The sequence below is a fragment of the Symphalangus syndactylus genome, chromosome 4, assembly GCF_028878055.3.
Source record: "Symphalangus syndactylus isolate Jambi chromosome 4, NHGRI_mSymSyn1-v2.1_pri, whole genome shotgun sequence".
Taxonomy (NCBI): domain Eukaryota; kingdom Metazoa; phylum Chordata; class Mammalia; order Primates; family Hylobatidae; genus Symphalangus; species Symphalangus syndactylus.
This window is the reverse complement of record NC_072426.2, coordinates 36725750-36748420: the sequence shown is the minus strand read 5'-3', so window position 1 is coordinate 36748420 and position 22671 is coordinate 36725750. Positions and strand designations below refer to the sequence as shown.

General features: G+C 37.1%; 1 protein-coding gene across 1 annotated transcript in view; it reads left to right on the top strand.

Annotated features, from left to right (window-relative positions):
* The window catches only part of RTKN2 (rhotekin 2), an 82338-nt gene that overhangs the window by 2717 nt on the left and 56950 nt on the right, over positions 1-22671 (top strand). The window contains exon 2 of the mRNA XM_055274428.2: positions 3332-3528. Coding sequence (XP_055130403.1) covers positions 3332-3528 — 197 coding nt within the window. The remainder of the gene's footprint in view (positions 1-3331; positions 3529-22671) is intronic.

The window sequence follows — 22671 nt, the reverse complement described above, 5'->3', positions numbered from 1 at the left end:
TCAGGACGGTGACACAGGCTTCTGTTTGACTTGATGAGAGGCAAGCCTTTACTCAGAAAATTGGAAAAGAAATAAGAGGATGATGGCCTTACCTCATTCTCTGCTCTTCCTGGAGACTGGCATTCAAACACTCCTAAAAGGAGTGGTTACAGAGAGACCAGCTTTTGTCTTTGATCCTAATCAGCCTTGAGTCTACCTGGCCAAGCCATTATGGCTGAGGGAGCAACACCGATGATTTTCCATTCCCTACTCTTCTTTGAGGTTAATAAACATCACTATTGAATGCCCAGTCGGTACCCTTATTACATGATCATTATTCTTACTAGGAAGAGCACTAGATGTCAACCCTTACCCCTGATGCACTGTGTACTCTTAGTAACTAAAGACAACTCTAAAGAGTTTTGGTTCCATAAACCCTTCCTTGTTAGAGCTAGCATTGCTTAACCAGAGAGGCTTTTTCTGCATGTAAAGTGCAGATGTGTACTAAAAGAAGTTGCATGGGAAATACAAAACTGGCTAAAACAGTAGCCTTAAACAAAAAAAAAAACTCAGAATACATTGAAAACCATATGTACACTTAACAGTTCATCCTGCTTATGTTAGCCTTCTGGGATCCACTTAACTGACATTTGCCTGAGACCTGCCTCAGTGAGGGAGGTAAGATTATAGTTTACTGTGTATGTTAATTTGGCTGGATTATGGGTCAGTAAACTATTTCTATAAAGGGGCAAACAGTAAATATTTTCAGCTTTGCAGGCCACTCAAAGTCTCTGTTGAAGTTGCTCAACTCTGCCCTTGTAGCTTAAAGGAGCCATAGACAACATGAATGAGTGTGTCTGTGCTGTGGTATAACTTTATTTATAAAACCAGGTCTCAGCCTGGCCATAGTTTTCTGACCCTTGCTCTAAAGGAAAAAATCTTAATAGTAGTATCTGTTAGATACACCTCATTTCCTTAATAAATAGTACTTTAATCTTACATCATCTTCAGACTTTTTAAACGTACTTTTTTTTTTAAAATCCTGACTTTACATTTTCTTTCTCTGCTATTTCCCAAGCTTCTATAGTTTTATGGAGTCTTCATTGTTAAGTGATGGTGAGAAGATACTCTTCATTTATGTGATAGAAACCCAAACTGATTCCTTAATGTGGCTGTAGCCACCTGCTGGTTCTTTAAGGTTGTTGCAAGTTTCAGGATTGCTGTGGAATTTCAAGTAGTCCAGCTGTTCTTCTCTACCCTGGCTGACCATTGAATCACCAGAGGAACTGTAAAAAAAAAAAAAAAAAAAAAAAAAAAAAAAAAAAAAAATGCTCAAGCCCCACCTCCAGAGATCCTGATTGGTTTGGGGCAGGTCACAGGTGTAGGTACTTCTATAAGGCCCTTCCTCTCTGCCTCAGATGATTCTAATATGCCGCCAGCTTTGAGAACCACTGTGCTAGTTCAACTGCCTGTTTCATTGCATCATTTAAAACCAAAATTGAATTTAGTGGCACCAGATGGTATTTGTTTATATTTTGAGTTGTGGGGTAAAGCTATTCATCCCAGCTTTAGGTTGCTCCCTATGTGCACTCCCCAATATAGTCAGTCTGCCAGAGTTTATTTCTATAGACATATGGGTCACATAGATAATTCTTACAATTAATTGCTAATTACATTGAAGAAGAATTTGCTTTGGGGCTGGTAAGTCATAAAAAGATGAAATGGAGTTGTTGAAATTCAGTCATGTGTAACGAAGGAAAACCAGCAAATGACTACGTTTATATAGTACACCAGTTTTGAGTTCAACACTATATGAGAAGGTTTTTATGTGGTGATTACATGATGTAATTACAGAAGGTAATTAAACAGATCTGTTTTCTGTGTGTAAATAGTACAGTTGATTGATTTTGATAATCAAGTTAAATCATCTACTGCAGTTTGTCTTTTGGGATAATCTTCAAAAACTGTTAGCTCTCCTAACTTTCATCTTTTCTTTTTGAAAAGGTTGTCTAGACCTTTTGTTACTAGATTTCATTTACATTTTTAAATTTACATTTTGATCCAATCAGAAGGTAAATTATAGTCTTTATATTTTTTGCCATAGAAACTAGGGTGGTCACTTTATCTTTTAGAAATAGACATACCAGAAACATTACATGTTTGTGATATAATAAAGAGTACCTTTGATTTATAATTTTTATAAAGTCATTGTGAATTAAATCAGAACTGTACATTCCGTTTGTAGAATTTTAATGTTGCATGTGAAACTTGTATGTAGAATCAGGCCATTAAAAGATAATTATATGGAATAAAAGACTTTCAGAAATAAAATACTTAGTAGTTTCATGGTGAACCCTAAAACTAAAATGAATGGTATGTCCAGAATTGTATTCTAAAGCTCTGTTCCGGATAGCTAAGGCTTCTGACATTTTCAATGTACAGTGCTTTCACTCTCTTGCTTCTGAGATTGTATTTACACTGCCTACTGTTAAAAATAGCCTGTTTCCTCCCTGCTACTAAACCTTGGCTCCTTTACTCAGTATCTGTTTTTTCAGAATGTTTTTCTTAGTTAATTCACTGTCATCAACCACACTGCCATCTCTTAATACAATGTATATAATATATATGTGTGATATATTGTTCACATTAGTTATTGTATGTTTTCTAAGGCTGCTATAGCAAATGACCAAGACTGAGTGGCTGAAAACATGAGAAATTTATTCTCAAACTTACGGAGGCCAGATGTCTGAAATCAAGGAATTGGCAGGGTCATGCTCCTCTGAAGGCCCTAGGAAAGAATTCTTTTCTTGCCTTTTCCAGCTTCTGATTATTGCCATCAATCCTTGGTATTTTTTTGGCTTATAGACGTATTAGTCTCTGTCTTCACATGTCATTCTCTCTGTATGTGACTGTGTCTTCATGGGACCTTTCTTTAAGGACACTAGTCATTAGATTTAGGACTCACTCTAATCCAGTATGTCCTCATCTTACCTAATTACATCTGCAAAACCCTGTATCCAAATAAGGCTACATTCTGAGGTTCTGGGTGGACATAAATTTTGGAGGGACGCTATTAAACTTCGTAGAGTTATAAGAACACATAATGTTTCTCACATTTGTTTACGTTCGTTTATTCAGTTTCTTTAGATTGTAAAGACTTCCTAATGAAGCAAGAAGTTAAGAATTGCAAAGAGCATTTTAAAATAGCTATTTTTACATGACATATATTAAAACTTTGTTGCTTTCTCAATATGGTATACAATTATGATATCTATTTTCCATCTATTATGGGTTAAGATGTAATTTTGGGTTTTTGCTATATTTTAAAGATGCTTTTTTTTTTTTTTTTTAGGACTGCAACATTCAAGAAAAAATAGACTTAGAAATTCGAATGCGAGAAGGAATATGGAAACTCCTTTCTCTGAGCACTCAGAAAGATCAGGTTTTACATGCAGTTAAGAATCTCATGGTGTGCAATGCTCGACTAATGGCCTATACATCGGAGCTACAGAAATTAGAAGAACAGACTGCAAATCAGACTGGAAGATGGTTAGTAACATAGTTTACTTGTGGCTTTTAATGTACTTAAATATGTAAATTTAAAACAGTATAATTTAAGCTTAAGTACAAATGTCAAATCACCAAACTGTTTTAAAAAACAAATACACTGAAGTAGCAGCTGACATCATAAACAGTTTGCCGATAGAGCTCAGAGTGAACTTAGGCAGCAGCTTTTATTGGGCTGTTGTGTTCAATATGTAATTATAAAATGAAAATTATTCAGAAGCAATGACCGAGGGAGCATTTTAAGAAGAAAGTACCAATATTGATAGAAACGTAGAGTAAGAAAATTAATTGCTTAGAAATATGCTAATAAAAAGGTACTAGCTGTGAGACCTGGAAACTCAAGTATAGAAATTGAGATAAGTGAGCAGCAAAATTATAAAGAGATAAAACCTTATGAATGGAAAGGAACTTAAAAATCTGCTAGCCCATCTCTTGATATTGTGAACATAAGTCCCAGAGAGGCAAAAAACCTCAAGGACATTCATGCAACAAGTGATGGAAGCTAATGAGAGTTAAGATTTGCTAAGTATTAATAACTTCTGGTCATGTGTTCTGTCATCTCATGCTGTTCTTTTAGATTAGATCTATGATTTGTATATGAAATTTATATCCTATCTTTTTACAATGCCAAATCTTACTTGAACCTAAGAATTGGTTCAGTTTAGAGGCTGGATTTTGGTATATTTTAAATAAAAACAGCCTTACATTCCCCTTTGTTGATTCACAGCTCTGCCACAAGGGAAGAGTTTCTTGTTAGACAATAGTGACTGTTGGGCTGAGCATAGCATCATTAAATTCTTGAAAAGTAAGTTAAAAACACCAGTCAGTGTCTGAGATTTCTGTAAAAATAAAATTTTGATGAGGATGTAATGTAATAGAGACCTGGATACAAAGTAGCCAACCTTATTAGCTATATTGCCATGGGATAGCTTTTTTTTTTTTTTTTTTTTTAAGATACGGTCTCACTCTGTCGCCCAGGCTGGAGTGCAGTGGTGCAATCTCAGCTCACTGCAACCTCCACCTCCCGGGTTCAAGTGATTCTCCTGCCTCAGCCTCCCAAGTACCTGGGACTATAGGCGTGTGCCACCACACCCAGCTAATTTTTTTTTGTATTTTTAGTAGAGATGGGGTTTCGCCATGTTAGCCAGGATGGTTTCGATCTCCTGACCTCGTGATTTGGCCACCTTGGCCTCCCAGAGTGCTGGGATTACAGGCATGAGCCACTGTGCCCTGCCGGGATAGCTATTTTAATCTGCTTGTGCCTCAGTTCCTTCCTTACAGTGGGCATGATAATATTTACATTTTGAAAATTGAGATTTTATATATACAAAAACCTAATGTAATACCTTTTACATACTTAGTACTCAACGAATGTCAGTTTTCATTGTTATATGCCCCCAGCATTATACAATGAAATTGTTCCATTAGCATAATGTAGGAAAATATTTTTCAGATAGACATACATTGGTTTAAGTCAGTGCGTCTCAAAGTTGGTAACATGTAGCACTGAGAGTACATGATGCAAAGTCATAGAATAAATATGGCATGTCTTCTTAGAGCATGAATTTTTAAGATTAAGCATGAGAAGTTTAGAATAGTGGAGTATTTGGGTTCTGCTTTCTTATTCATGGGGATAGGGGATATATGTTCCCTCTCAGCCTTTTTATTAGGATATTTTGTCAAGAGGGGCAGTTTCAATGGAAGAGTTTGAGAAGCCCTGATTTTAGAAAGTATGGGACTAAACATATTATGTCATCTATCACAATATCTGGAATATTATTTTTGGGACCATATCTGTCTCCATATTTAATACTCTTTAAATATTAATAATGAGTTACAAATTGACCATTTCTTAAATTTGGCAGTGTGGCTTTTCTGAAGTTGCTGATTTATAAAAACTATTAAATAAGCCTAATGCCTGTTCAATTTATATAGCAGTGATGGGGAAAAATTAGGACCCCTAACTGGAAATGTGTATGATTTTCAGTTTCTTTACTAATTATCTGTGATAGATGAGAATATCTTTGTTACTATACACACACACACACACACACATATATATTTGTTCATCATTCATGTAAAAACAGTGTTTCCCTTAATTATTGCTGGAATTTAAAAAAAAATCTTGTATGTTCTATATGTATTCTTTGTTTATAGCTTCATTTTGTATGTGAAGATATAACCTGAGGTGACTGATCAGATGTAACTAGATATTATAATTGCTTTGTTATTACACAAAAATGACTTGAAGATTAATGATTTAGTTCCTTGAAGAAAGTTATGTAAATTATGCAGATATTTACTGAATATCTACCACTTGCCGAACACTTATTAAGCACTGTGCTAGGGTGTCTATGTTAAAAGAACAGAATTTGTCAAAATATGACAATATTTGTATATTCAGCAAATATTTTGCCTTTAGAGACTCAGCAGTCTGTTCCTTAGTTTGGTTAGTCCTTAACATGGAAAAATGCTTAGTTTTATATTGCTGTCAGAGTTAAAATAAATAACATTTTAATGAGAACACTAGTCTACCTTCTCTAAATTTTATGATAAGATGTCAAAAAATAAGTATAGACACTAAATCTAGACTTTTTCAAAGAAGAATCCAATAAGTGTGAAATGGTGGAACTGAGGAATATCTAATAGAACAATTGGGTTTGGATCATCTAGATTGTGAAGGATGGATAGAGTCCAGGTAGGTGAGCAGGAGGAAGGCAGCATTCCAAGAAAAATTGCAAAATAGGCCAGGCAAAGTGGTTCACACCTGTAATCTCAACACTTTGGGAGGCCAAGGTGGTCAGATTGCTTGAGCTCAGGAGTTCGAGATCAGCTTAGGCAACATGGCAAAAACCTATCTCTACAAAAAAGACAAAAATTAGCCAGGCATGGTGGCATGTGCCTATGCTCCCAGCTACTCAAGAGACTGAGGCGGGAGGATTGCTCAAGCGTGGGATATCAAGGCTGGAGTGAGCTGTGATTGAACCACAGCACTCCAGCCAGTGCAAAAGAGTGAGATTCTGTCTCAAAAAGAAATAGCAAAGTAAAAATTTACCTTGAAAAATAAGTATGAATTATTCAGGAGCAGTGAAAAGATCTGTTGTGTTGAGTCTGAAGATCAAGGCAAAGATGAAAAGGAAGGAGGAAGCAAGATTCAAGAAAGCCTGGAATGCTACGAAGTTCTTTGGTATTAATTAACAGCCTTTCCAGCTGCCAGGCATTGTGTAAGATGTTCACAAATATCACATTAAAAATGGAGAAAGATATTGTATTAGTTCATTTTCACACTGTTAATACAGACATACCCGAGACTGAGTAATTTATAAAGAAAAAGAGGTTTAATGCACTCACAGTTCCACATGACTGGGGAGGCCTCATAATCATGGCAGAAGGCGAAGGAGGAGCAAAATCATGTCTTACATGGCAGCAGGCAAGAGATCATGCGCAGGGGAACTGCCCTTTATAAAACCATCAGATCTTGTGAGACTTACTCACTATCATGGGAACAGCACAGGAAAAACCTGCCCCTATGATTCAGTTACCTCCTGATGGTCCCTTCCATGACACATGGGGATTATGGGAGCTGCAATTCAAGATTAGATTTGGGTGGGGAGACAGCCAAACCATATCAGATATAAACCTCTTTTAAAAGCTGTAACTCTTTAAGGATACACAGTGCATTTGTGGCTAGGTCATGAATCCAGGTGACTTAAAAACCCATGTACCTCCGTCTCCCACTCCGTCCAAAAAAGAACCTGTACTTTCTTTTACTATTGCTCCAAGCTGCCATGGTGAGCTATTACAGGGCTTTATATATATTTGCTTACACATGAAAATATCTTTTATGTTATATATACACATGTGTATTTCTTCATTCATATAAAAACATTGTTTCTCTTAATTATTGAATTCTGGAATTTAAAAAATCTTGAATATTCTATATCCTGTTATCTTTTATCATTTTATTTTAAGCAAGGAAGAAGTATGATAAAAACAAATATTTGGGGAAGGTTATCTGGCAGCAGGGTATTAAGATGAGAGTAAATAATTGAAATAACCATTTTTTAGGGAAAATATTTAAGAATAGGCAGACATAGAAATGATCGTATAAAGAAGTAACCTTTTATTAGAGAAATGAGGAAATCAAAACTGTGTGGATTTCTTTTTTTTTTTCAGGGTTTTTATTTTTATTATTTTTATTTTTTTAATTTTTATTTATTTATTTTTAATTATACTTTAGGTTTTAGGGTACATGTGCACAATGTGCAGGTTTGTTACATATGTATCCATGTGCCATGTTGATTTCCTGCACCCATAAACTCGTCATTTAGCATTAGGTATATCTCCTAATGCTGTACCTCCCCCCTCCCCCAACCCCACAACAGTCCCCGGAGTGTGATGTTCCCCTTCCTGTGTCCATGAGTTCTCATTGTTCAATTCCCACCTATGAGTGAGAACACTCGGTGTTTGGTTTTTTGTCCTTGCGATAGTTTACTGAGAATGATGTTTTCCAGTTTCATCCATGTCCCTACAAAGGACATGAACTCATCACTTTTTATGGCTGCATAGTATTCCATGGTGTATATGTGCCACATTTTCTTAATCCAGTCTATCGTTGTTGGACATTTGGGTTGGTTCCAACTCTTTGCTATTGTGAATAGTGCCACAATAAACATACGTGTGCATGTGTCTTTATAGCAGCATGATTTATAGTCCTTTGGGTATATACCCAGTAATGGGATGGCTGGGTCAAATGGTATTTCTAGTTCTAGATCCCTGAGGAATCGCCACACTGACTTCCACAATGGTTGAACTAGTTTACAGTCCCACCAACAGTGTAAAAGTCTTCCTATTTCTCCACATCCTCTCCAGCACCTGTTGTTTCCTGACTTTTTAATGATGGCCATTCTAACTGGTGTGAGATGGTATCTCACTGTGGTTTTGATTTGCATTTCTCTGATGGCCAGTGATGATGAGCATTTTTTCATGTGTTTTTTGGCTGCATAAATGTCTTCTTTTGAGAAGTGTCTATTCATGTCCTTTGCCCACTTTTTGATGGGGTTGTTTGTTTTTTTCTTGTAAATTTGTTTGAGTTCATTATAGATTTTGGATATTAGCCCTTTGTCAGATGAGTAGGTTGCAAAAATTTTCTCCCATTCTGTAGGTTGCCTGTTCACTCTGATGGTAGTTTCTTTTGCTGTGCAGAAGCTCTTTAGTTTAATTAGATCCCATTTGTCAATTTTGGCTTTTGTTGCCATTGCTTTTGGTGTTTTAGACATGAAGACCTTGCCCACGCCTATGTCCTGAATGGTATTGCCTAGGTTTTCTTGTAGGATTTTAATGATTTTAGGTCTAACATTTAAGTCTTTAATCCATCTTGAATTAATTTTTGTATAAGATGTAAGGAAGGGATCCAGTTTCAGCTTTCCACATATGGCTAGCCTGTTTTCCCAGCACCATTTATTAAATAGGGAATCCTTTCCCCATTTCTTGTTTTTGTCAGGTTTGTCAAAGATCAGATAGTTGTAGATATGCGGCATCATTTCTGAGGGCTCTGTTCTGTTCCATTGATCTATGTCTCTGTTGTGGTACCAGTACCATGCTGTTTTGGTTACTGTAGCCTTGTAGTATAGTTTGAAGTCAGGTAGCGTGATGCCTCCAGCTTTTTTCTTTTGGCTTAGGATTGACTTGGCAATGCGGGCTCTTTTTTGGTTCCATATGAACTTTAAAGTAGTTCTTTCCAATTCTGTGAAGAAAGTCATTGGTAGCTTGATGGGGATGGCATTGAATCTATAAATTACCTTGGGCAGTATGGCCATTTTCACGATATTGATTCTTCCAACCCATGAGCATGGAATGTTCTTCCATTTGTTTGTATCCTCTTTTATTTCATTGAGCAGTGGTTTGTAGTTCTCCTTGAAGAGGTCCTTCACATCCCTTGTAAGTTAGATTCCTAGGTATTTTATTCTCTTTGAAGCAATTGTGAATGGGAGTTCACTCATGATTTGGCTCTCTGTTTGTCTGTGATTGGTGTACAAGAATGCTTGTGATTTTTGTACATTGATTTTGTATCCTGAGACTGCTGAAGTTGCTAATCAGCTTAAGGAGATTTTGGGCTGAGACAATGGGGTTTTCTAGATATACAATCATGTCATCTGCAAACAGGGACAATTTGACTTCCTCTTTTCCTAATTGAATACCCTTTATTTCCTTCTCCTGCCTGATTGCTCTGGCCAGAACTTCCAGCACTATGTTGAATAGGAGTGGTGAGAGAGGGCATCCCTGTCTTGTGCCAGTTTTCAGAGGGAATGCTTCCAGTTTTTGCCCATTCAGTATGATATTGGCTGTGGGTTTGTCATAGATAGCTCTTATTATTTTGAGATACGTCCCATCAATACCTAATTTATTGAGAGTTTTTAGCATGAAGTGTTGTTGAATTTTGTCAAAGGCCTTTTCTGCATCTACTGAGATAATCATGTGGTTTTTGTCTTTGGTTCTGTTTATATGCTGGATTACATTTATTGATTTGCGTATGTTGAACCAGCCTTGCATGCCAGGGATGAAGCCCACTTGATTGTGGTGGATAAGCTTTTTGATGTGCTGCTGGATTCGGTTTGCCAGTATTTTATTGAGGATTTTTGCATCAATGTTCATCAAGGATATTGGTCTGAAATTCTCTTTTTTGATTATGTCTCTGCGAGGCTTTGGTATCAGGACAATGCTGGCTTCATAAAATGTGTTAGGGAGGATACCCTCTTTTTCTGTTGATTGGAATAGTTTCAGAAGGAATGGTACCAGTTCCTACTTGTACCTCTGGTAGAATTTGGCTGTGAATCCATCAGGTCCTGGACTCTTTTTGGTTGGTAAGCTATTGATTATTGCCACAATTTCAGAACCTGTTATTGGTCTATTCAGAGATTCAACTTCTTCCTGATTTAGTCTTGGGAGGGTGTATGTGTCAAGGAATTTATCCATTTCTTCTGGATTTTCTAGTTTATTTGCATAGAGGTGTTTGTAGTATTCTCTGATGGTAGATTGTATTTCTGTGGGATTGATGGTGATATCCCCTTTTTCGTTTTTTATTGCATCTATTTGATTCTTCTCTCTTTTCTTCTTTATTAGTCTTGCTAGCAGTCTATCAATTTTGTTGATCTTTTCAAAAAACCAGCTCCTGGATTCATTAATTTTTTGAAGGGTTTTTTGTGTCTCTATTTCCTTCAGTTCTGCTCTGATTTTAGTTATTTCTAGCCTTCTGCTAGCTTTTGAATGTGTTTGCTCTTGCTTTTCTAGTTCTTTTAATTGTGATGTTAGGGTGTCAATTTTGGATCTTTCCTGCATTCTCTTGTGGGCATTTAGTGCTATAAATTTCCCTCTACACACTGCTTTGAACGTGTCCCAGAGATTCTGGTATGTTGTGTCTTTGTTCTCGTTGGTTTCAAAGAACATCTTTATTTCTGCCTTCATTTCATTATGTACCCAATAGTCATTCAGGAGCAGGTTGTTCAGTTTCCATGTAGTTGAGCGGTTTTGAGTGAGTTTCTTAATCCTGAGTTCTAGTTTGATTGCACTGTGGTCTGAGAGACAGTTTGTTATAATTTCTGTTCTTTTACATTTGCTGAGGAGAGCTTTACTTCCAACTATGTGGTCAATTTGGGAATAGGTGTGGTGTGGTGCTGAAAAAAATGTATATTCTGTTGATTTGGGGTGGAGAGTTCTGTAGATGTCTATTAGGTCCACTTTGTGTAGAGCTGAGTTCAATTCCTGGATATCCTTGTTAACTTTCTGTCTCGTTGATCTGTCTAATGTTGACAGTGGGATGTTAAAGTCTCCCATTATTATTGTGTGGGAGTTTAAGTCCCTTTGTAGGTCACTCAGGACTTGCTTTATGAATCTGGGTGCTCCTGTGTTGGATGCATATATATTTAGGATAGTTAGCTCTTCTTGTTGAATTGATCCCTTTACCATTATGTAATGGCCTTCTTTGTCTCTTTTGATCTTTGTTGGTTTAAAGTCTATTTTATCAGAGACTAGGATTGCAACCCCTGCCTTTTTTTGTTTTCCATTTGCTTGATAGATCTTCCTCCATCCCTTTATTTTGAGTCTATGTGTGTCTCTGCACGTGAGATGGGTTTCCTGAATACAGCACACTGATGGGTCCTGACTCCTTATCCAGTTTGCCAGTCTGTGTCTTTTAATTGGAGCATTTAGCCCATTTACATTTAACGTTAATAGTGTTATGTGTGAATCTGATCCTGTCATTATGATGTTAGTTGGTTATTTTGCTCGTTAGTTGATGCAGTTTCTTCCTAGCCTCGATGGTCTTTACAATTTGGCATGTTTTTGCAGGGGCTGGTACTGGTTGTTCCTTTCCATGTTTAGTGCTTCCTTTGAGGAGCTCTTTTAGGGCAGGCCTGGTGGTGACAAAATCACTCAGCGTTTGCTTGTCTGTAAAGTATTTTATTTCTCCTTCACTTATGAAGCTTAGTTTGGCTGGATATGAAATTCTGGGTTGAAAATTCTTTTCTTTAAGAATGTTGAATATCCGCCCCCACTCTCTTCTGGCTTGTAGAGTTTCTGCTGAGAGATCAGCTGTTAGTCTGATGGGCTTCCCTTTGTGGGTAACCCGACCTTTCTCTCTGGCTGCCCTTAACATTTTTTCCTTCATTTCAACTTTGGTGAATCTGACAATTATGTGTCTTGGAGTTGCTCTTCTCGAGGAGTATCTTTGTGGCGTTCTCTGTATTTCCTGAATCTGATTGTTGGCCTGCCTTGCTAGATTGGGGAAGTTCTCCTGGATAATATCTTGCAGAGTGTTTTCCAACTTGGTTCCATTCTCCCCGTCATTTTCAGGTACACCAATCAGACGTAGGTTTGGTCTTTTCACATAGTCCCAATTTTCTGGGAGGCTTTGTTCATTTCTTTTTATTCTTTTTTCTCTAAACTTCCCTTCTCGCTTCATTTCATTCATTTCATCTTCCATCAGCGATACCCTTTCTTCCAGTTGATCGCATCTGCTACTGAGGCATCTGCAATCTTCGCGTAGTTCTCGAAACTTGGCTTTCAGCTCCATCAGCTCCTTTAAGCCCTTCTCTCCATTGGTTATTCTAGTTATCCATTCTTCTAATTTTTTTTTCAAAGTTTTTAACTTCTTTGCTATTGTTTTGAATTTCCTCCCGTAGCTCAGAGTAGTTTGATCGTCTCAAGCCTTCTTCTCTCAACTTGTCAAAGTCATCCTCCGTCCAGCTTTGTTCCGTTGCTGGTGAGGAACTGCGTTCCTTTGGAGGAGGAGAGGTGCTCTGCTTTTTAGAGTTTGCAGATTTTCTGCTCTGTTTTTTCCCCATCTTTGTGGTTTTATCTACTTTTGGTCTGTGATGATGGTGATGTACAGATGGGTTTTTGGTGTGGATGTCCTTTCTGTTTGTTAGTTTTCCTTCTACCAGACAGGACCCTCAGCTGCAGGTCTGTTGGAGTTTACTAGAGGTCCACTCCAGACCCTGTTTGGCTGGGTGTCAGCAGCGGTGGCTGCAGAACAGCGGATTTTCGTGAGACCACAAATTCAGCTGTCTGATAGTTCCTCTGGAAGTTTTGTCTCAGAGGAGTACCCAGCCGAGTGAGGTGTCAGTCTGTCCCTACTGGGGGGTGCCTCCCAGTTAGGCTGCTCAGGGGTGAGTGACCCACTTTAGGAGGCAGTCTGTCCGTTCTCAGATCTCCAGCTGCGTGCTGGGAGAACCACTACTCTCTTCAAAGCTGTCAGTCAGACAGGGACATTTAAGTCTGTGGAGGTTCCTGCTGACTTTTTGTTTGTCTGTGCCCTGCCCCCAGAGGTGGAGCCTACAGAGGCAGGTAGGCCTTCTTGAGCTGTGGTGGGCTCCACCCAGTTCGAGCTTCCTGGCTGCTTTGTTTACCTAAGCAAGCCTGGGCAATGGCGGGCGCCCCTCCCCCAGCCTCGCTGCCGCCTTGCAGCGTGATCTCAGACTGCTGTGCTAGCCATCAGCGAGACTCCGTGGGCATAGGACCCTCCGAGCCAGGTGCGGGACACAATCTCCTAGTGTGCCGTTTTCCAGGCCCGTTAGAAAAGCGCAGTATTAGGGTGGGACTGACCCGATATTCCAGGTGCCGTCTGTTACCCCTTTCTTTGACTAGGAAAGGGAACTCCCTGACCCCTTGTGCTTCCCGAGTGAGGCAATGCCTCGCCCTGCTTCGGCTCGCGCACAGTGCGCTTCACCGACTGTCCTGCACCCACTGTTTGGCACTCCCTAGTGAGATGAAACCGGTACCTCAAGCAGAAATGCAGAAATCACCCGTCTTTGTCACTCAGGCTGGGAGCTGTAGACCGGAGCTGTTCCTATTCGGCCATCTTGGCTCCACCACCGTGTGGATTTCTTTAGGGCTTTTCTAATAGATCTTCACTCAAAGTGCTCTCTGTACATAATCAATTCTGCAAGAAGTTTTAAGTTATTTCTCAGTCCAATGAAAGTATTTAAAAAGTCAAATAATCTTACTTCATTCTAAAGCCTTTTAAAACTCGGGTTCCAGGAAAGAATTAAGTCCTAATGTCTCAAGAAGTTCATTGTACACATTGACTTAACTTCTGCGTATAGAATAGTGCTACTTTTGTACTACCCTTGGAAGAATTCAATAAATGGTTACTCTGTGCTTTAGATGAGGAACACAGTTGAGAAATCAGTAATATGATTTGTTGTTTTTTTAAAACCAATCTTGAGAATATTGGCAACTGGTTAAATGTTCTATTACCATACTGTTCTAATAATATAACAAAAACTTTGTTCTAAGTTGTGTTTGGGTATGAAACACCTAGTACACTGCCTTTCTTTATGCTTGAACAAGCCAAAATACCCAGGCTTCTGTACAGTTCCCAATGGAGTCAGGATGTAAAAACCTTTCTGGATTGGGTAGGCAGTAGGTCGTTAGGATGAGGTGCATAGGTTGCTTACTGCCTCAATTTAGAGGTATCATGGCTTGGTTACAGCAGTCTGTTAATTTGCTGGACTTTTGACTAGTAAACTATCATTGTACCTTTTTTTCTGCATGCTGTGGCTGGATATGGCTACTTAAAAGATGGTTTATTTCAGTCTACTTCTCAAAAAATAGCTATTGGTTTCCATTTACTGAAATAGGCATTCCAGAATCCTTGTGGTCTGATCCCAAACTACTTGCACTCTTATCTTTCAATTTCTGCTTTACAAATTTATTGCAGCCAAATGCTTGATCGGTATCCCGAAAACAGTTCTTGGATTTTCACATCTCCGGTGCGTTTGCTTACGCTGAAGTGCCATATCATCCATTCTCACTTGATAAAACCCACTTGTACTGGGACACCATACCTGCCTCAAAGTTTCCTTGATAATTCTATTCAGAAAATAATTATTCCTTTATGTCCATGGTAAGGACCCAAAAAATGACTATTTACCTCCTTTTACTCCTAGTACCATCCAAATCATGAATACCTCACTATAACATACTAAATTCTAATAGAGCTATTTATAAGCAACATATCTTCATAAATTATAAGCTTTTGGAAACAGGGACAATGTCTGATTCTTCTTATCAGTGAAATAGAGATGATATTATCACCATTAATTTCACAGGATTATTTTGAAGATTTGGTGCCTGGAGCTTAGAGGCAACTCATAGCTGAGGTAACTCTTGGTTCTCTCCTTCTTTCTACTTTATATCCCGCAGAACACCCACAGTGTTGTGTACTTACTTAAGAACAATTTAATGTATGCTTCATAAATAAAGTTTGCCTTGTATCCCCTTAATGTGTATGATGAGCAAATAGGGCTTAGAATTTAATAGGAGTTAATTATATACCAGTTACTTTTTTTTGGTCACCTTCTTTTATGTTCTTAGGTTCTTACTGTCATTTATTGGTCTAAGTGTCTGTTCATCATGTTCCAGATTGTCATTTATTCCCAACTATGTCTGCTTTTTAATCAACTTTTTATTATGAAATTTACATACATAAAAATTACAAGAATAGTACCATCAACATCATGTATATTCTCCCCGTAGGTTGTCGAGTTAATAGCTCGCTATATATATTCACTTCATCTACTCTACCATTTTTTCTATACACACACACACACTACCATGTGTATACATGCACACATTTTTCTTTTTTGTTGTTGAACCATTTAAAAATAAGTTGCAGACAACATGGCACACACACCACAATAATTTGGCATGGATCTTTTAAAAATAACATTCTTCTACATAATCGTTATATACAAAATATTAGTAATTCCATAATAATAATCTAATATCCAGTCCATATTCAATTTTACCAAGTTGTAAGAAGAAAACTGTTTATCTTTTTTTTCCCCAAACCAGAATTCAGTCAAGATCTATGCAGTACATTTGGTTATATCTCCAGTTTCTTTTAATTACTCTGCCTGTTTCTAAAAACCCCTTGTCATTTATACTTTGAAGAGCCTCGGCGAGGAATGGTGGCTCACACCTGTAATCCCAACACTTTGGGAGGCTGAGGTGGGAGGATGGCTGTAGCCCAGGAGTTCAAGACCAGCCTGGGCAACATAATAAGACCTTGTTTCTGCAAAAAAAAAAAAAAAAAAAAAAAAAAAAAAAAAAAAAAAAAAATAGAAAGATTTAGCCAGGTGTGATGGTTTGTGCCTGTGATCTCGGCTACACAAGAGGCTGAGGCAGGAGGATCACTTGCATCCAGAAGCTTGAGATTGCAGTGAGTGACAATCATGCCACTGCACTCCAGCCTGGGGGTCAGAGCAAGACCCTGTCTCAAAAAAAAAAAGTCTAGATTTTAAAAATATAGCCTTTAAAATATCCTGTGTTCTGCATTTGCCTGGTTGTTTCCTTGAAGTATCATTGAACCTTTTCTCATATTGTGTGTTTTTGCCATAGAGGGACATTGAGTCTAAAGGCTTTATCAGACTGAAGTTAAACATTTTTTTCTAGGTGAGGCTGGAGACCATTATATGCTCCCAACTGATGCAATATGATATCTGGTCTTACCACCAGGTAATGCTGAGTTTGAACCCTTGCTTTAGATGGCAGTTGCCTGCTTTCTTCTTCATGATAAAATGGTTTTCCCTTTGCAGTTCATAAGTAATCTGTGGGGTGTTGGAACTGGGTGACTATTCTGTTATCCAATAAGCTTTAACTTAATGGCTTTATCATCCATTTATGATTCTTCCCTAAATCAATTATATTTATAATGGGGTTTGTAAAACTGTAATTATCTAATTCTAGTATTCCTTCTACACTTATTGGCTGATATTCTTCTATAAAGAAGGACATTCCTCTCTTTAGTCTCTCCATTCCTGGATTTTTATTCAATGTTTTATTATCATTTATAGTCACGAAGAATCTCTTGCTTCCTGATACAAAAAGACGATTCATTCTTGCTTTATATTTTCCCTGCCCCATGCCTAGAGTCAGCCATTTCTCTGACACCTGGCTCCCTTTACTGGTGAATCGTATTTTGAATGCAAAACCTGGGCACTAGGTATGCTCACGGTTCCTGGGGTATCACTGCTTCTAGGCTTTTTCAGTGGACACAGTGATGAAAGAGATGAAAAAATCGTGAGTTTATATCAATATTTATAGGTTTTTGATTACAGTACCAATATTATTACTGACAGTAAACCTACCTAGCCAAGTTCAAGATTTCCTTACAATTCTTTTTTAACATACAGAAATTATGAAAAATTTCCAACATACAGAAAAGTTTAAAGAATTATACAGTGAATACCCATATACCTACCACTAAGGTTCTACAATTAATATTTGTTTTATCCCTCTGTCCAGTCCATTTTATTTTATTTTTATTTTTTAATTTTTTTAGAGACAGGGTCTCACTGTGTCTACCAGGCTAGAGTGCAGTGACACAATGATAGTACCTAGGACTACAGGTTCATGCCAACACACCCAGCTAATTTATTTATTTTTTGTCTCTCAGCTTGCTTATTTATTTATTTTGTAGAAACAGGGTTTTGCTATTTGCCCAGGCTGATCTTGAACTCCTGGCCTCAAGCAATCCTCCCACCTCAGCCTCCCAAAACACTGGGATTACAGGCATGAGCCACCATGTTCAGCCTAATCTATTTTATTTCTTTATGACACAATTTAAAATAAGTTCTTTGCAGTTCTTTGTGTGTGTATATGTGTATGTACACATATATGTACATCCCTGTGGATATAGGGTAGAGAGTATTCAAAAATTATTTGAAATGATTGTATTACTTTGTTCTCACAATGCTATAAAGGACCACCTGAGATTGGGTAATTTAAGAAGAAAAGAGGTTTAATTGACTCACAGTTCTGCAGGCTATAGAGGAAGCATGGCTTGGAGGCCTCAGGAAACTTACAGTCATGGCAAAAGGGTGAAGGGGAAGCAAGCACTTCCTTCACATGGCGACAGGAGAGCAAGTGAACTAATGGGGAAATGCTACACACTTTTAAACAACCAGATCTCCTGAGAACTCACTATCACGAGAATAGCAAGGGGGAAATCCACCCCCACGATCCAATCCCTCCCACCAGGGCTCTCCCCCAGCACTGGGGATTACAATTCAACATGAGATTTGGGTGGGACACAGAGCCAAACCATATCAATGAACTTTTTCTTATGGTCTTGTTATTAAATCATAAACAGACTTATTTGTTTCTGTTTGCTTTTTTTCTCTTTGAATTAATTACATTTTTTGGATAGATAGTGTTTCTGTGTGCTCCTTCCCAGTTTCCAATTAGTAGCTTTTGCCACGGTTCCCACCCCAAGAATCAGCCACTATTCTGACTTTTTTTTCCACTGTAGGTTAATTTTGCCTGTTCTGGAACTTAGTATAAATAGAACTATACAGTGGAGGTTTCTTTCTTTCAGCATAATGCTTTTGAGATTCAACATGTATCAATTATTTTTTTCCACTGTATCACTTTTTCCAGTGTTGATTCTTTTCAAATTTCTTTATAGTTTTGGTCACTTACCAGTCACTTCAGGTAGATGTTTTTAAAATAGTTTTTCTATATTTTTTATTGTTTTCTGTGGGAAGATTTCTCCAGCATGAGCTACTCTGCCATTACCAAAAGAGGAATTTTAACTGATTAAAATTGCATTTTAATCAAATAAATTTTTATTTTTTCTACTTTATGGAACATCTTGAGGTTTTCTTTATGACTTAATATGGTCTATTTTCATGACTGTCGCATTGGCTTTTGAAGTTACATTTCTTTTCATAAGGGTGTAAAGTTAGCCAAAGGAGTTCGAAAGATCTGTGTTAATGACTGTGTTAGGTTTTCTGTAACCTTCCTTGTTTTTTGACCCATTGAACTGTCTTGTACTGAAACAGATAGGTTAAGATTTTTTATTATTAAGGCTTAATTGTCTTCATCCTTGTATCTTCTGTACATTGTGCTTTAGGAAGATGCTCTGTAACATTTCGTACATTCAGTACTTGTGATATATTCATTGTTAGTTGCAGCCTTTTGCATTATAAAGTGTCCTTCTGTTGTTGTCTCAGGTAATGTTTTTGAACCCGAATTTTGCCTGGTAACAAAATCACATCCTCTATTTTCTTATTTGTATTTGTTTCATATATCTTTGTCCATCTCCTTATTTTTAGCCTTTCTGACTCAGCTTTGAAGACTTGTTTCTTGTATTCATTCTAGAGTTGCGTTTTATATTATGAGCCAATCTGGAAATCCTTTTAATGGGAAAATTAAGACATTTTATATTTACTGATATAACTGATATATCTGGTTTCAGCCACTGTAATATTCTTTTATATTATGTTAACTGTGTGTATTATAGTTACAGTCTTTTACTATGTGGTCTGTTTTCTTAAATTTTGGAAGCATTTTATAAGTCCTAGTAGTTACTACAATTTTATATAAAAAAACTTTATATACTGATAACTATATAATGCCCTTAGTTCTTATAAGTTTTTTTTATGTATTGCCCTTAGTTCCATGAGCCAATTAAACCTCTTTTTAAGTTACCCAGCCTTAGGTATTCCTTTATAGCAATGCAAGAATGGCCTAACTCAGGCTTCTGCTATTTTGATTTTTTCCAGCTACTATCTATGTCAAGATCAATGAGCTTGTTGTATTTCCCCTACTCCACTTTTTTTTTCAAGTCGTGTTATTTCTACTTTGGTGGAATGGATAATATTTACATAATAATCTTATAGTCGTATCTTCACCTTTGTTTTAGTCTTTGATATGCAATTAAATAGGTATAATTTTCACTTCTTGTTCTTCGGTTGTACTTTCCAAAATCATCTCTTTTGGAAGAAGTTCATCAGCTGGAAGATTCTTCACATGAGTACAGTTTTCTTCACTTTCTTGCATGTTTAAAGTGTTTTTCTTTAGTGTTTCTACTTTTAGGGTGACTTTGCTAGTTATAAATTCCTTAGCCAACACATTCTTTCCTTGAGTTTTGTGAAGACTTTGCTCCATTGTCGTATTGTTATTGAGAAATCTAATCTTTCATTTGCTTTCCTTTGTAAATGAGTTAGACTTTTTGCCTGGAGACTGAAAGTACTTTTCTTTATCTTAAAGTCTGATTATTTTACTGGAATGTGTGTAAGGCTGACCATTTGGCACATTTTGGGGCTTTTTTTGATAAGTAGATTGTTCTTTTTTATTTTCAGAACATCTTTCTGAATTATACAAAAATATTATTTCTATCTCATTATTTTGGTTTTCCTGTTTAAGAATTCTGATTACATATATGTTGGATCTTCCTTGCCTGTCCTCTATGTCTATCACTTTCTGATCTTTTTTAATACCTTATTTCATTTTTGTTCTTTTGGTTCTTTTCATTCCCATTTACTATGTCCCTTTGTGTACTTTTGCTTCTATATATTTATCATTGGACACCTTATATTTTAATGTTCATTTCAGAAATGATTTTATTTTTCCAGTTTCTCTCCTTGTTCTTTCCTCTCATTCTCTCCTCTCTTTGCGTATCTGCCTATTGTTTATTCTTTACTAGTCTCAAATTTTGGATTTTAGATTCCTGGTTTCTTTCATATTTGCAATAATTTGTATAAATGCGCTTAATTCATTTTGGAGTATTGTGTTACGGTTTTTGTTACTTTTTATTTTTTGGAGGTGGAGTTGGTAGAGGATTTTAATCAAATGAAGAGTTTTGATTATCTACTTTTATTTATAGTAGTTTTCTGTGGGTAATTGGAGTCCATTTTTGTCCCTAATGAAATATGTAGGATTTTTCTGAGCCAAGTGATTAGGAGTCAGTTGGGAGGTTACTAGAAGGGATCACAGGATCCCTTATCCTTGAGGGGGTATGTTCCATCATCCTTCCTGGATTCCTGAAACCACAGATAACACTAAGTCCTACGTACACTATATTTTTTCCTATACATACACCCCTATGATAAAGTTTAATTTGTAAATTAGGCACAGTAAGAGATAAACAACAATAATTAATAATAAAATAGAACAATTATAACAATATACTGTAATAAAAGCTATGCAAATGTGTTCTCTCTTTCAAAATATTTACCCTTTTTGTGATGATGTGAGATGATAAATTGCTTTTGTGATGAGTTTAAATGAGATGAATGTCATAGGCATTGTGGTATAGCATTAGGCTACTATGGACCTTGAGCACAAGCACTGTGTTACCTTGAGAGTCTGATAATCTAGATGGCAGCTAAGTGACTAATGAGCAGGTGATGTATACAGCATGGATACACTGGACAAAGGGATGATTCACATCCCATAGGACAGTGTGAGGTTTCATTACACTACTTAGAATGGTGTGCAGTTTAAAACTTATGAATTGTTAGGCCAGGCACAGTGGCTCATGACTATAATCCCAGCCCTTTGGGAGGCCAAGGTGGGTGGATCACTTGAGCCCAGGAGTTCGAGACCAGCTTGGGCAACATCGTAAAACACTGTCTCTACCAAATAACATAAACATTAGCTGGGTGTGGTGGCGTGTGCCTGTAGTCCCAGCTACTCAGGAAGCTGAGGTGGCAGGATTGCTCTAACCCGGGAGGCGGAGGTTGCAGTGAGCCGAGATCATGCCACTGCACTTCAGCCTGGGCAGCAGAGTGAGACCCTTCCTCAAAAATAAATACAAATAATAAAACTTATGAATTATTTATTTCTGGAATTTTTCATTTAATATTTTCAGACTGCAGTTTACTCTGGATAACTGAAACCATGGAAAGCAAAACCATGGCTAAGAGGAGAATACTGTATTTGGTTTCTTAGTTCAAGAATGTTTTTTATTATTGGAACTGTGAAGAGTAGTTTCCTTAATAAATGATGTCTTTTGGGATGCTGGTTGTTTAATTTTCTGTTCTTTGATACTAATGTTTGAAACTAGCGTTTCTTGGGAAATTAAAGTTCATCTACTTTCTTCCTTCTTTTTCTTCGTAGCCAAGGCTCCAAAGGACACCTCACTCATTCTTGTGTTTCTCACAGGACTTAACTTTTGCATCAAAGTCCTTTTGGAGCCCTTTCTTTTACCTCTCCTGGAACCAGTGCTGTGGTATCCACTAGGTCTTAGACCCATTCACACTTCTTCTAGGGGAAATCCCAAGTTGATATTGCTTGTGTTTTGCAATGCCCACCTCACTCTTATATGCAAGGCTTCTACAAGCTGGTTTTGATGGTTTCAGATGTTAGTTTCCCCATTTACTGTAAATTAAAACTTGTAGAAATCTCTGTTTTCTAGTTATGCTGTTGATGTGGACTATAGGTCATTTTATTTGCTTTCCTTGTTGATCTGAAGGCTTTTGTAGAATGTGTGAAAATAATCTGATTTAGATGGCTACTACTGTTTTACAGGAACTGGTAAGTCATTCTCTGATCACTTTAACAAATGGTTTAGTGTCTCTTCTATGTGAGCCCCAACCTAAATACTGAGGCCAAAAATATAAATACTCAGAAAGTAATCCTTGTATTTGTGTAACATTTTGAAGAACGACATAGGATACATTTAAAATATTAATTCATTTAGTAGCTCTGTGAGATAGTGAATCTTTTCCCCATTTTACAGATAAAGATGCTGAGGTTAAAAGATTAATAGCAACCCACTTATATAATTAGTTAATAATGAGTAAAATCCAATTCTGAGACTTTAGAATCCCTATCTAC